Source organism: Pocillopora verrucosa, chromosome 6, assembly GCF_036669915.1.
Source record: "Pocillopora verrucosa isolate sample1 chromosome 6, ASM3666991v2, whole genome shotgun sequence".
In the NCBI taxonomy this organism is placed as follows: Eukaryota; Metazoa; Cnidaria; class Anthozoa; order Scleractinia; family Pocilloporidae; genus Pocillopora; species Pocillopora verrucosa.
The window spans coordinates 8,963,278-8,977,587 of record NC_089317.1 but is presented as its reverse complement, the minus strand read 5'-3'; the positions used below and the strand labels follow the sequence as shown (position 1 = coordinate 8,977,587).

Here is a 14,310-nt window from a genome sequence, read left to right as displayed (position 1 = left end):
CACCCGGGTTAGTTTTACCCTACGGATGAGATATTGCTGTGATAGGAATTAAGCTCAGTAGAAGATGAACTGCAGATTCAGATCGCTGGCATTTGCACTTGGCTGTTGGATTATGACTCAATGCCTCTAATAATAACAATGATAGTCATAATAATAATAATAATAATAATAATAATAACAACTTTATTTAAGGAGGGTAACACACAATAATTCAAATGATGAACTAGTGTCCCTCGATCCTAAAGTACCGTATTTAGAATTAAAATGTATTTGAGGATTATAAAACTGGTCAACAGGTCTATAAGAATGCAAGCTAAAAACTAGATAAAATAAAATATGCCGCTTGGGTTAGGTTAAATCGCCTTCAGACTAAAATACTCTACTTCATCGCAGCTCGTTAGAAAATGTCTATGAAAGGTCTTTCTGAAAAAAGCAACTGTTGTCGCCTCTTTTTTTAGGTTAATGGGTAGTTGGTTCCACAGCCTTGTCGCAAATACGCTAAAGGAACTCCCTCCCTCGGTTTCGCGATTGAAACGAGGGCAGGCGAGATTTAATTTATTATAACGACCAGTTCGTGTGGGTAGGTCTGCATTAAATTTGAGTAGATCGTACATATAAGCAGGACAGCTTCCTTGTTAACGCTTAAAGACTAAAGTACTCTCAATAAACATAACTTCGTCATAGAAAGGGAGCCATGCTAATTTCTTAAAGAGTTTCACGCTGTTCGACCTTGTGACAGCTTCCAACAAACTCGGGAAGCGCGTTTTTGAAGCTAGAAGACCCTCATCATGTCATCACTTGAACAGTTCGATCAAACAGTTGATCCATATAAAATTAGTTGTGTTATCATTGCGTTATAGTATTATACGGGCTGCTAAATGCGGAGGAATCTTCTTATCTTCCTAAGCACTGCTTTTCTTTGGGATAGCTTCCTACACAGTTCTTCAACGTCAATATTAAAGCTTAAGTGTCGGTCAGTGGTAAGTCCCAGGAGTTTCTGACGATCCACCTGCTCTATATTTGAGTTCCCAAGATAAAGATTTAATAAACTATCGACGATCTGATTTGTAAGGCGCTTCTCGGTCACTAAGAGACATTTCGTCTTGGCAGCGTTCGTGACCATCTTGTTGGCAGCTGATCGCTGCGAAAGGTCATTTAGGTCTTGTTGAAGGGCTGATGTGATGCAAAGAAGTCCATCTGTCACGTCGGATGAGAAACCGCATAGATGTCAACGGTAGAACGCTGAGCTGCTAAGGGTAGGTCGTTGATAAAAAGGAGAAACATAACGAGGCCCAATATACTCCCTTGTGGTACTCCAGCCATCACAGTTCTTGGGGAAGAGCGACATCCGTCAATGACTACGTACTGTTTGCTTTCACTCAGATAGTTGCGTAGTAAGTCTAGTTCGTGACCCAGAAACATTCAGTTTCGTTAGAAGGAGATCATGGTCTATGAGGTCAAATACTTTCTTGTAGTCAATAAATACTAGTCCCGTTCCTCAGTTTTTGTCTAAGTCAAGGAGAAGCTTGTCGATTAGTGGAATGAGGGCGGTCTCGGTGGAGTGGAATTTGCAGAATCCGGACTGGAGGTGATGAAACAACTAAGTCAGAATCCGTAATAGGAAGCAACGCTGATTACCCTCGATTTAAGGTTAGGCGAACAAGAATAGAGACCCGCTTGGGCACGTCCTCGTGCATGTCCAGGTGCCGTCATTGGGGAACAAGAGCCCCCGGTGCACTACCGATAGCAAACTGGAACGTTTCCGATGATAAACCCTTTGCAGACGAATTAAATAAAGAACGGGGTATTGTAAGTTGTAGAGTAGCCTTGTTGCTACGATCTTCTGAGATTAAGCCTTTGTTATAAGATTTGTTTCTTTCCAAATTTTTTTTTTTTTTATGATTGACCAGCCAAGAACAAAATCTCCAAGCCAACACATTCAAACAAAAAACATTTTTAAAACGGTTCTTTTTGTTTGTTTGTTTGTTGTTTTTTTTTGATAAAATTCAAATTTTAGCGTGTTTCCCTTTCTGGAGAGGGTGTTGTAGAATCGATTACAGTTTCGTGTCTGGTTAAATGTTTTCCTTTCTACAAGATAATTTCAGTTTCTTTACTTCTTCCTTAATATCTCTTCTCACGAAGGTGTACACAAATGGATTAATCGCGGAGTTCGCTACCAACATGAGCCGACGGATCATCTGAATTATTTCAGTGTCATCGCAGAGTTTTAAAACATTTTTGCACATCGTGAAATAAGCTTCCAAGGCGTAACAGAATACAAAGAGAAATGTGACCATCAAAATCATCTTCAAAGCTCTTGATCCTTCTCGCTGATTCTCCTTTTTAGCTTTTCCTTTCGATCTGTTCTTGTGTTTTGTTTGTTCCCTTTTAGCAACGATGCTTATTCGCAGGGCAGCGAAAAGAATGAGTAAACACGGAAGAACCTCAAATATTATGACTATCACAGGAAGAAAGTACTTGAATGCTTCCCTCTTATACAGATAATAAAGGGGAGTGAAGACAACACCACGCAAAATAATAGGAAAAAGCCATGAAATCGCGATCAAAATGGCCACAATCCTGTCCGATACCTTGACTCTGTGGTACATGGGTTTGGTGATGGCGAGGTAACGGTCAGCTGTCATGGCGCACAAATTGCATACTGAGGAGTAAATGAAGATCCAGCGAAATGCTCTCATGATATTTGTTTGGCAGCAGGACCAACGATCACAAAAAAACAATGGAGGATAGAAACTTAAGGCCACTAAAGCATCCGCCACAGCAAGAGAAATGATGTACCAGTTGAGTTTACGTAAGCGAAGGTTCTTTCTAAATAGGATCAGAAATATTACGAAAGAGTTTCCAGACAACGCTGTTATGGTTAAGGTCCATGCGATAATCTCAAACAGCGCAGACATGATGCTTTCGTGAGGTTTATCGCTCTCCTGATGAAGAGAAGTGCGGAATTTGCTTCAAAGGAGATACAAATATTTCTTTTGCGGTGCATGGTTATGCAAATTGAGATCGGATTTTAAAAATACATAGTTGGTATATTATATTGTTGTCTGTTGCCGGAAGTTTAATTTGATTCCTTTTAACAGAAGCAGATTTTGATCAGGGGAACAAAAAATGCGATCAAATGGGAAGGAGTCCAAGTTCGTAACAACTCAATCTCGGAAACAAAAAGTCAAATGATAGTTGGTAAGGGAACCAGGCATATAATTTATCCGACGAAAGTTTATACGGAGCCCAGCCGTGCAGCAGAGTTCAATGGCGTTACAATAATTTTAAATTGACTCAACCGCAGAAACTTAGCATTGATGTAAAAAAAAAAAAAAAAAAAGAAGAAGCAAAGATCGTGCATTTTAAGGAGCACAAGCTTCCTAAACGTAGCACCGTTGTTTTGATCCTGGCGTATGGCATTCTTTCCTGATTAATGAACTCGAATAACCACGTTCACATTGATACGTTAAGTGCAACGAAGGCTATCTTTATTTGTGATTTGCGTGACTTTCAATACCCTTTTGTTTTGCGTGACATACTTTCGAATTGTTGGCATTTAGTTTCATTCGGCTACGAGACACGAGTTAGTCGCAAGCATAGCCAGATCGAAGGATTGTCGAAATATTAAAATAATAGAACGGGGAAAGAGGTATGTCATCTTGTTTATTTTTGTATTTATATACCGAAACGTGTATCATCGAAGGTAGTTTTGTTTCGCTAAGGATATTTGTGTTGTTTTGATTTGTCCGTGTACACACCACGTTTGATTGAGTTTAACGGCCTATTTGAATTTATTGTATTTCAGTTTTTACGAGCTTTCAAGTTTAATAAACCAATTGAGATTTGATAGACGCTTGGAGGTTCCGTTAATATAAAACATTTCTCCAACGCGGCGTTGTTCAAGTTAGATTCGATTTATGTCAGCGTCCGCCCTATTACATTACATATTGATAAATCTGCGTTTCGCAGAGAAAGTGAAAGGTCACAAGGAAATTTATTTGACACTTTTCAAAAAAAACCAAATCACTATTTGAATAAAGCAATCAACCATCAAACCGTTAATGAATGAGTTTCTCTAAACCACACGCGAAAGTTAGTCATGTCTTTTTTTTTTAATTTGTTTTGTTTTGTTTTGTTTTTTTAAGATTTTGCTTTTATAATTGTTTTCCTACAATGCTTTTTGAGCTCGTGACAATTTTCCAACTTGTAAACATATGCATTTCTTAAAATAGTTATCTTTACCTCCAAATGAAGGGCTGTTCAGCATAATTTTCTCCCTGTATGCCATGAACTTTACAATCTTTGAATCCTGTACATATTCAATTTGGAATTTTTTTTTTGATTCGTTTCAGTTTGTAGGAATCCGTTATCCATGAGGGGAAATAAGTAGGTACGTGGCATTAGAAAGAAAATGAGTCCACAAAAAAATCAAGAAGTGCAAATAAATTCACAGACCGTCTAGCAATGAGAGGCATGCAGCATCTTATCCTTCAGCCATAAATTGTGCATCGGCAGAAATATTGGACAAGATGGCGGCTGCGCTTGCGCATTTCGTCCATAATGGCGTCCAAATAATATAAGAAACTGTATGGAAATTTGTAAAATTTCTAAAATATAACAATCAGAAGCTCATGGTCCCGTCTGCTCTTGATCGAGACGTATTCAGTACTGATTCTGCTATTCATCAAACCTCACAGGGACTCGATAAATAAAAACCACCTACTTCCCGAGCCAGTTCTTTTGTCATTGATTATTGACCTAGGTCGCCATACACTTCTTCAAAATCCGTCGTTCTCCATCCCAAACACTCGCCTATTACAGGAAAGTGCGTCAATAAAGTCAACTGCTCTCGATCGAATTGACTGCTACAGAGTTCGAAGCGTCCAAATATCCTGTAAAATTGCCATTTCCTCCCATCAAAAAAGTTCCCAACGCGCCAGAATATCCCTTATTTTCCAGGTTGAGTAAGTGACGAGACGCCATGTTGAAAACTATGACTGAAATAGTTAAACACGAGCAACGCTGATCTTCGAATCGTCGGCCATATTTGTTTATGTTCTTGCAAGGAAATAAATTAGTTCTCGGTCCTTTTCGGAATAAAAATATGCCAGGCATTGAATGCAAATTCAGTAGTCTTAGCGCGAAAATTAAATTAAAGCAAATCAAAATTCTGACATCATGTCATCGCTCTGCCTCGAAAAATCCCAAAGATTTGCTTGCAGGTCTTCTCTTTTTCTTTTCATCAAATAGAAGATCTGCGGTGCTCAAATTCTATAGGTCATGATACGAAACACTCTTCTTTGCAGATCGAGCCGTGATCGCCGGCATATTGAATTCTCTTGATATTGTATTGTTCCGGAGTGTAATACGATATACCGCTGATAATTGTTAGCGGGCTCGAAATGTCCTTGATTTCTGGCGATGAATGGAGTTCAACGCTTAGGAGAGTTAAAAAAGTTATATCTAACATTTAGTTTTCAAAATAAAATTTGCGTGAGAATTACGACTGCGCGGTAACCACGAATAAATTTGACCTTCAACAGAAGCAATCTTTTTTACATGGATGGACGCTGACGCATGTCAAACAGAGCAAGCCTCCGGGTCAGATAATAATTTTTCCATTCTCATTCCACTTGCGGAAATGAGCCCCGTTTGATTGTCAATGTTACAGCCAATCCAAGAAAAATTTTCTCGCGCCCACCCAATTGGACTTTTCTTTATTAATTTCGAAGCCACAGCGTGAAACACCCGCACGAACAATCGAACTGTTTTTAATCTTAGCGGAATTCAACGATTCACCCGCTCCAATTCCGTCATCGGAAAACATAGTGATTGGAATTCCTTGTCCCCTCAAATGGGTTCCCAGAGGTTTAAAGAAGATAAAAGGTGTACCAGAAAGCCCAAAGGTAGAACCGTGAAATGAAAATATCTGACATAATCTGTGCCAAAATTCCACGAAAATATATCTAGCCAAATATTTGTGATGGATCGAAAAAAATATCAAAATTGTGATGGCCTGCTTTCAAATCAAAAGACAAAGGATAATATTTGTTGGACAAGGCACTCTTGATGGTATGCAACCCCTGACACTTAAACTCTGTTCCAATATATGCAAATCAATGTGCCTCAAATCTAAGGTAAGTCTTCTTTTATACTGTTAGCTTGAACGGAAACACTCAACTTAGTGACAATATTAGGAGGAGCGAATATTTACTCGCAAGAGCCTTAGAAACAAACCACGGCTCTTCAGCTTCCCTTGTACAGAAACTTGTGGATCTTCAGTCATAGTTACCACTAACACCTGGCGGTTCAAGTTCATAGTTTTCGGAAACTCGAACAAAACCTTGACATAAAAGATCGTCCAAATCACACAAAGGATTTATAGCAGAAATGTCAAATAATCAATGTTTGCTCGTCAACGAATTAATTCTTCATCTACCACCAAGATTACCTCTAGATCCAGAAGGAGCGACCTGGTTGCATCTGGACGCCAATGACCAAGCGAAGCAATTTCCCGGTCTTGACGGGCGATCAGCGGCAGAGCGACTAAAAAAGTATTGACGATCACGCTGGCCAAGAACCCAGGAGAAGCTCTATGGCTCGGCGGAGTAAAACGTGGACTCGAGGGGCAGAAAACTGAGGAAACTAACCTAGTCGTCTTTCTGGTAGGCTCTAAGCAGACTTCAAAGTTTTCTCAGCTCTTTCTTCGGCGCATTACATCTTCTTCCCGTCATCTTTATTTTCTGCGAGCTCGTGCTGTGAATATTCTTCTACTTAAAATCAAAGAGGCTATTCACATTCAATGGGAGCAACTTACACTTAATCATCAACTTAACCATGTTAATTTGAAACTTTCCTTGTAATTGCATACATTATTCTGTTTCTATTTGTATGTTTTGTCCAATCAGTATAAATCAAAACTGAAAATGACAGAAGAACTGTTGAAACATGTTTTCATGTCATATATTTTCTTAGAAGAGCCTGTTTTACTGGAAGAAACGAAGACCATGCGGAACTCAAAGAGAAACCAAATATTTCAATTGCAAAGGTCGAAATGCACCGCGAAATTTCTGGTTTGAGGGAGGAAATAGGATATAATTACGGCTATGAAAATAGTAATTTTGCACCATTCCAATAAAGGACTGCCTTTAAATCTAACGTAAACCATAACCCTCGAATAAAGAATATTATTTGTCTCTTGCCTTAAAGAATTATCTAGATATTTTAGGTTATTTTTATCAAACTTCATCCTTACGTCTAACTGATGCGTCAAAATTGTATGTAAATTAGGCTGTGGATTGTTTGCGTGAACTAATTAAAATAATTTTAACTTGGATTGATAAGGCTAGCAGGAAACTGCCACCGTTCTCGATGATTTTCAGCTTACTCTGCTTCAACAGATCCTGATAACAATGATATTTGTTACGTGCACAGATAAATATTTTAGGGTCTCAATGGGTGTACAATTTTGCTGTTAGGCGTAAGAATTGAGAAATTGTAACCGTTAGTCGTAAAAATTAACCTTTTTTGTTTTCTTCTGGTGATTAAATTGGAAAGATATCGACCCTTAGGTGTTTGAGTGTCAAAAGCATTGTATTTGGAAGGGTGTTTCTATGGACACTACAAACACTTGTCCTCAAGGTTTTTCGCTTGAGGGCGAGCATCGCTCACTTTCAAGGCAGGATGGCCAATGAAAATGCAGTAGGCTTAGTTTCTAGGGTAACACCCGTGCGCACTCTATGCACTGACCTGTTTGAGGGTGGGCTGCTGATGATAATACAGTAAAAAAGTTACAATTACAAAACACGAAAGAGTTAAAGCAGTTCGTCATGTGCATAACTAGATCTGCACGTGATAGCGTAGTCTGATCGTTCAGCTGAGTCAAGTCCTGAGAAGGACTATTGTCAGTAATGGTGACTGACGTTTCGACAACCTGAGCGGAAATCATTATCAGAGTCAAGTGAATAGTTGTCTTTAATCGAATGTTCTTGGTCTAATAGGCATTAACTGACCGGTCAGTTTGGCTGTGATGTTATTGGATGTAAGATTCCAAGGGTGAAACATACGAAGCATACACTTAAACTATTTACTATTCAACAGTTTTGTATAATGTTCCAGCTCTACAAATATAGAATTTATAGGCGAGTGTAACAACAACGTACCGCAAGCCATACAAATTTTCGTTTCCTTTTGTTTTGAAGAGTCCAAGCCCGTGTTCACTAAAGTGTCTCCATCCCCGTCCTATGTTGTGGAAGGTAACGGGTTATTCCTGCAGTGAAGCTATACTCTTAATGGAACGTTTCGTCAAGCTAAGTTCCATCGGATATTGCCATCATCTCCAAAATGTGTAATAGAACGTGGTACAAAAGGCACAGTCGTAGCTATATTTCGGGATTGCCAAAGTCAGGTGAAAGCGAAAATCACAACGAACCAAACAAAATTTACTTTCCTTTCACTGACCTGAGCAGACGCTGGGAATTATGCACTTCAAGTAACAGAAGCACCGGACGAAAAGAATATTTCTAGCACAGTGATAATTACTCTGCAGTGTAAGTAAAATATGTTAAAGGATACGATATAAATGAATACATAAGGTACGATTTTATTCTGTCCTTTGTTTCTATGGATTTTACTACTTTATGGTGACCTTCTAATATCATAGTTTTAACGCTCCAATACACAAATTAACGTCAGCATTATTTAGTTTCCTCTCACGCCTTATCTTAATTCCCATGTCATGCACATTTCCTTTGTTTGTTTGTTTTTTTTTTCAGATTCACCAGAATTCACCAATGTTAGTGCAGATGTAGTTCTTATTGAAGGAGGCCCAGTTGCTACTTTAGAGTGTACCGCAGGTGGTGAACCAACACCAAACATCACATATTGCTGCACAGCGTCCAATGGGATAGGAACTCCATCAAATCACACAGTTGCAGTGGATGTCAATTGTGAGTACATGAATACGAATACATATGTTTTAGTGTCAAATACTCCATAAATGTGGGAGTTTTACTCATGAGTAATTTACTGTATCGAGTATGTTACGTACAAAGTCACAATGTTGTAAGCAGTATGTTACAAGCTAAAGTAACATTGCTCTTTCGCGTCGGGTCTTTGAAGTATAAACGCCACTAGGCTTGGATTTTTGCTTTTGGCTTGTAATATGTGGAATCAACTTTTTTTCGGCCCTACAGTTTAACATTATATGCCAAAAACGTTTTGAAACTACCCTATCGGCTGTTTTTTTAATCTTTTTCCCATTTTATACCACCCTTATGTGATCACAACTTCAGTGCATATCAAAATGCCGCCTCCATTTTTCGCTCTGATGATTGATGAAATATTTAAATATTTGTTGCTTGTCTTTAGATAAACCAGAGAATGTCAAGTTATTGGTGAATGACTCAACTGTTATTAAAGGTGATGATATCAGGATCACGTGCTCAGCAGATGGTAAACCTGCAGTGCATACTTATCACCTGTATGAGAATGAAATACCAGTTAGTGATGGAGACAGTTCAGCTGGAGTACGGACAAGAAAATATCTAAAAGAAGGAAACTTTTCCTACAGATGTGTGGGTTAATAACATTGTTGGCGCCTCGGAGAAGATTGTTTATATAACAATTAAAGGTAGAAATAGTTTTCTCTTACCTTTACTGAAAGGAGTGTGGCCAGGAGTTTTCAACGGGGGAGGGTTTCACACCGTGTCAAACTCCGGCTACCAAGCTGACCATAAAGTCGACATCGACGCTGTATTTTATTAAAAACGACATTTTGGTTGGATTTGGGGTTTTAATATGAAGTCACTGATAACAGTCGAGTGAACTTCCCTATGACCATCCGTGGTACTCAGGATGAAGGACCGTACAGATATACCGCTAAGAATGGTGTTGGAAGACCTTTGACTAAGGATGTCAACATGACCATTCATTGTAAATGTTGTAGTGATGGCTGTTATGACTACTTTTTTTTACCCTCAAGCTTTTGTAGAACGTCCACCTATAATAGGGCAGAGAATTCACGAATGTTTATTCGTTTAAGCTGATATCTTAGTTTTAGAATAAAGCAATCTTCAATTGAGTTTCGAGAGCAATCCAGGATTGGCTTGGGTTTTATCTAACTCAGCTCTGGTTTTATGAAACTCGTGCCTTCCTTACAACCAATCAGATCAACCGATCAGCGCTACAAGAAGTTTTCTGTTTTCACTTTGTGTTCTCATTGGCTAAGGATAATGTTAATCTTGCTTCTTATTGGTCGCTGCAGTTATTTTGGTTTTTTTTACGAAACTACATTAAAAACTACTCTAAAGTATCTTTATGGTTAGTTTTTGGAACAGTGGCACCAGTTCCTTTGTTGACTGCTTTAAGACTCGCGTAGCTTCTTCGCGTAGAGATTAAAACTTAATGTATATACATGTACGTCATTTTGGAATGTTCTGGTACACATTTACATGTGCTTATCTTGGTACGTTTATGTAGCGAAAGAGTGGGAAACAGTCAAGTCACCATTAGTTTACCCAGATTACGATGGGAAATCCAAAGCATATCCATCCGGTTAACCCTAACACAGGTTAGAACTAATACAAGGACGGTCTAAAGATCGGAACTTCAAAAGATGGTAGGAAATAGTCTTGTGATATCCTTTCATAGAAAGTGTAAGATTTTATGCTTGAACCGTCTTTTTTAAGCGGAGGACTGCGAACTTTGAATCTTTGTGATGCGTCTTATAGTTCCTGCTGCTATTGTGGCCATGGGAAATCACACTGCCGTTAAGGGTGGAGCTATTGTGCTTTATTGCAAACTAACCACCAACTGTCTTATGGGCTCATGTAAAATCAGGCGGAACATGGAACCAGAAAAAATGGAGTATTGGAGATATCCAGGTAGAGAAACTTGGAGAATACAGGTGTAATGCCAACAACAAATATGGAGGAGCTATCAAAAGTACCTTTATTTTTTATGAAGGTGAGTGACTTAAGGTGATATGAGAAATGCTTCTCTTACAATATGTAAAGAAGTTGTCTGCTGGTATTGCTGAGTTACTAGTTAATACATGTTTACTGTGAAATTATTTGGTACCTGAATTGGCTCGAACCAGGCATGGGGAGTGCTGGTCCCTGAGTTCAACACATTGGGGCTGTGATTACAGCTCTAACAACTTAAAATCCCGTAGAAATTTAATGGTCCTTCCAAAACTCTGTCAAATTTTAAGATAAAGTTGCAGCTCTAACCTGCTTCTTAAACTTTAACAGTTTGGTGGTCTCTCTTTTTTTTCTTAATTATGTTATGTTTTGTTTTGATTGAATAAATTTAAAACGTGAAAATTTATCTGAAACGTGAAAACATACATCTTTCGTGATTTTTAAGGCCTGTTCCGAACGACGTGCTACTGCCGTGCCGAACTCAAATGAATTTGGCTCGGCAGTGGCACGACGATAGCACGGCAGTGGTTTCAAACGTCGAACCTAATGCAGTCGCGCCAAATTCAAAAGACAAAACAAACCATCCATCCAGCGGTATCGCCCCATCCAAAATGGCAGAGGGAAACCTTAACAAAGAGCGCGAGAAGTTCGGTTTGTTTAAGACAATATTTAATGCTAGAAGGCAACGCAGGTGAATGCAACAGTCCATATTGAATGTTGTTATTGCAAGGAGAGGATTACTTTTGAAAGTGTCTTCCTTTATTCTTCTTCTGGTTTCCTTTAATGAGAGCCAGCAAGTTACTGTATTACGATCGTGCCGGCGTTTCCAAAGGAATCTTGGCTGGTGGAACACAGTTTGGAACACCTAACGATTTAAAAAAACTTTACGTGTTTCAAGGGGAACGTTTCAGTTCATTCTGAACAGAATTAGATATGACTTAGAGTGTGATGTATATATTTGCCAAGAGAGATGCGTGACGGAAACAAACAACGGTTGCGAAGTGAACGCGTTGCTTTTTGATTGACATGAATGATCTCATATGAAGATTTTTAGTGCAGTATTTTAAAATTTTTGTCATGGCTTTTCTCAACGTGATAGAGGCTTGAACATACAGCATACTTAAATGTAAGTCAGGCTAGACTCGTGATGGGCTAATATTTACTGCTGTTTATCAGCCGACAAAAGATCCCCAAAGAACCCTTTAGTTTCCACTCGACATTTTACAAAATATCAGCTGAATTACTGTAATCGCAAGATTTAGTTAAATTCACTACGAAAGTCACGTTACATGTATCAATAGATGGCGCAACTGTCAGGAGGAGTAAACAACAGTTCCGTTTGCATGGTTGGAAAAGTCATGTACTGTATTTACGAAGAAATGTCCAAGAAAATTTGAAATCCTCCTTTCCACGAGCCCAAGGGTGTACCGAAGGTGTACCGTACATTCCATTAACATGGAAAAATGTATTAAAATTCTTCTAGAGCCTATGGTAGATAAAATTTATCAGGAACATAATCACAGAATAAATCAGTGGAATAATACACTCCTGAACACAGGAAGACAAAACGTCCAGTGTCTGTAACATTGAGTCTTTAATCAAGTTTATTTGAATCAAAAAGTCTGAACATAAAGCTGATATAACATGGAAAACAAAATCAACAAACATATGCCTGAAATTGCTGAAAACTACATTCATCTTGCACAGAACAAAATCTGGCCATGACTTAGTTTTGTTTTTCTAGAAGTTTTATGATAATTTGAGACTGCTACTGCTGCATTAGCAACATCCTGATGTTGCTTTTTGGACTACTCCTCCTTCTTACTTTCAGCCTCTAGTCGCTGCTTCTGTAGCTGCATTTCTTCCATTTTTCATTTCTGCATGAGATCGTTCTTTTCTCGCAAACACGCTTCCGTGTCACTACCACTTCTTCGACGTTTTGCTCTTGCTGCTGTTTCATTCTCTAACTCATCTTTCCTTTGTCTTTTCTGTGTCCCGCCAAGGTTCTCTGGAGCTCTGTGTCTCATTTCCGCTGCTTTAGCACCATCGACTTTCTTTTTGTCATTTTGCGCTGTTTCTTCAACCACAGCTTCTTTTTCTTTTATCTTCTCAAGTGCTTTTTCAACATCACTCAAACCTGTATCGATTCCACTTGCCTTCTCTTCACCTAGCATCTTTGCGCTAAATTTGTCGCTCAAAAGCGTATGTCATTCTCTAACAGATCGCTTCGTCACTCTGAACTGGGGATGATGAAGGCTGTTCAGATTGTTCGCTATTTTATCCCAAATTTGGCCCCTTGCAATGCTTCCTTTCTTTGCCTTGAATATTCAGAATATTCAACATTATTCAGTCCACTCCATGTTGGTTCTAAAGATAAAAATTAAATGTTAACGCTTATTTTCTTTTTGTTTGTGCTGCATGTTGTTGTTGTTTTTTTTTTTTACTGCGAGCAGTACCCTTTTTTGTTCACCAAATACGCAAGACACTTGCACAAACATAAAAAATCGAGAGATTATCATTTACTAAGCGTAATTCGTGTTGAGCTTCACCTCATTCATTGTTAAAAACGTGAAGAAAAGAGAATAAGAGAACTTACTAAGCAATCTTGTCGGCAAAAGCCGAAGTTGTTTCACACTGACGCTTGCAATAAAGTCAACCAGCACGCAGCGTGTGACTTTAAAATCCCGCCTTTCAATAGGTCGGTAAATAGTTTCTTAAACCTGTAATTAAAGATAAATCCAATATATTTCAACAATTTTAACACAATGCTACGCAGTTTTCTGGCCGTGATGTGTGGTAAACAGAGTTCAAGAATGGTGAACCTATAAGGCGAGTTCCGCACATCCGGGATATCCGTACGCTTTCCGATTTTAACAGCGTATCTACGACTCTTTTTTTCTCGTCATATTTCAGTCTTGATAATTTTTCCGTACTTAATGTCTAATTTCGGGTTGCATATGTTTCTCTGGTAAGTTATTGAACTATTCTTGTTATATTTTAACATATTTTTGAAAGAGCCGATTTATAAAGAGGTAATTTCGTATTTCCAAACTGGTTAAAGGATCTGTGCTGTTTTCATAATTTTTTGGTTTTGTTCTGTAGAACTAGCACCAACATTTACGGGAACTCCTCCAAATCCGTTCTATGTTTTGGAAGGCAACAATATCACCTTTGTGTGGCGGTACAACCTTAGTGGAACGTTTAACGGAGTTATCTTTCGGTTCGTCAGCAGCTCTCCCTCCCGCACCATTGTGTCCAAACATGACATAAACCTCGACGCAGTGGTTCCAGAAAGTGTTTACCAGGGTCGCATTTAAGAAAACATCAATGCTACACGAGCAGAAATTACAATATTTGCATTGCAACGATTTGAGAGTGGAGAATA

At 38.7% G+C, this 14,310-nt stretch overlaps 3 protein-coding genes and 1 pseudogene across 3 annotated transcripts in view; 2 read left to right on the top strand and 2 right to left on the bottom strand.

Moving 5' to 3' along the window:
* The window catches only part of LOC136282012 (uncharacterized), a 52,250-nt gene extending 49,721 nt beyond the window's left edge, over positions 1–2,529 (top strand). Inside the window, exon 27 of the mRNA XM_066169113.1 lies at positions 2,393–2,529. Within this exon, the coding sequence (XP_066025210.1) occupies positions 2,393–2,432 (40 nt within the window). The 3' untranslated portion in view covers positions 2,433–2,529. The remainder of the gene's footprint in view (positions 1–2,392) is intronic.
* LOC131773611 (octopamine receptor beta-2R-like) lies at positions 2,023–3,071 on the bottom strand. The gene has a single exon (XM_059089552.2). It carries the CDS (start codon positions 2,916–2,918, stop codon positions 2,073–2,075), a length of 846 nt encoding a protein of 281 aa, XP_058945535.2. The 5' UTR covers positions 2,919–3,071; the 3' UTR covers positions 2,023–2,072.
* A 4,615-nt stretch (positions 3,072–7,686) lies between these two features.
* On the top strand, positions 7,687–9,587 carry LOC136276855 (limbic system-associated membrane protein-like). Its single transcript, XM_066168884.1, has 4 exons — positions 7,687–7,762; positions 8,205–8,258; positions 8,778–8,951; positions 9,373–9,587. Exons 1-4 carry the CDS (start codon positions 7,687–7,689, stop codon positions 9,585–9,587), a joined length of 519 nt encoding a protein of 172 aa, XP_066024981.1.
* A 3,032-nt stretch (positions 9,588–12,619) lies between these two features.
* LOC136281847 (uncharacterized) lies at positions 12,620–14,175 on the bottom strand (annotated as a pseudogene).
* Between the last annotated feature and the right edge of the window lie 135 nt (positions 14,176–14,310).

Coding starts and splice junctions, on each gene's coding strand:
- LOC131773611 (XM_059089552.2), bottom strand. CDS start 2,918: ATGTCTGCGCTGTTTGAGATTATCGCATGGACCTTAACCATAACAGCG.
- LOC136276855 (XM_066168884.1), top strand. CDS start 7,687: ATGGCCAATGAAAATGCAGTAGGCTTAGTTTCTAGGGTAACACCCGTG. Junction 7,763..8,204: donor ATGCACTGACCTGTTTGAGG/GTGGGCTGCTGA, acceptor TTTGTTTTGAAG/AGTCCAAGCCCGTGTTCACT. Junction 8,952..9,372: donor AGTTGCAGTGGATGTCAATT/GTGAGTACATGA, acceptor GCTTGTCTTTAG/ATAAACCAGAGAATGTCAAG.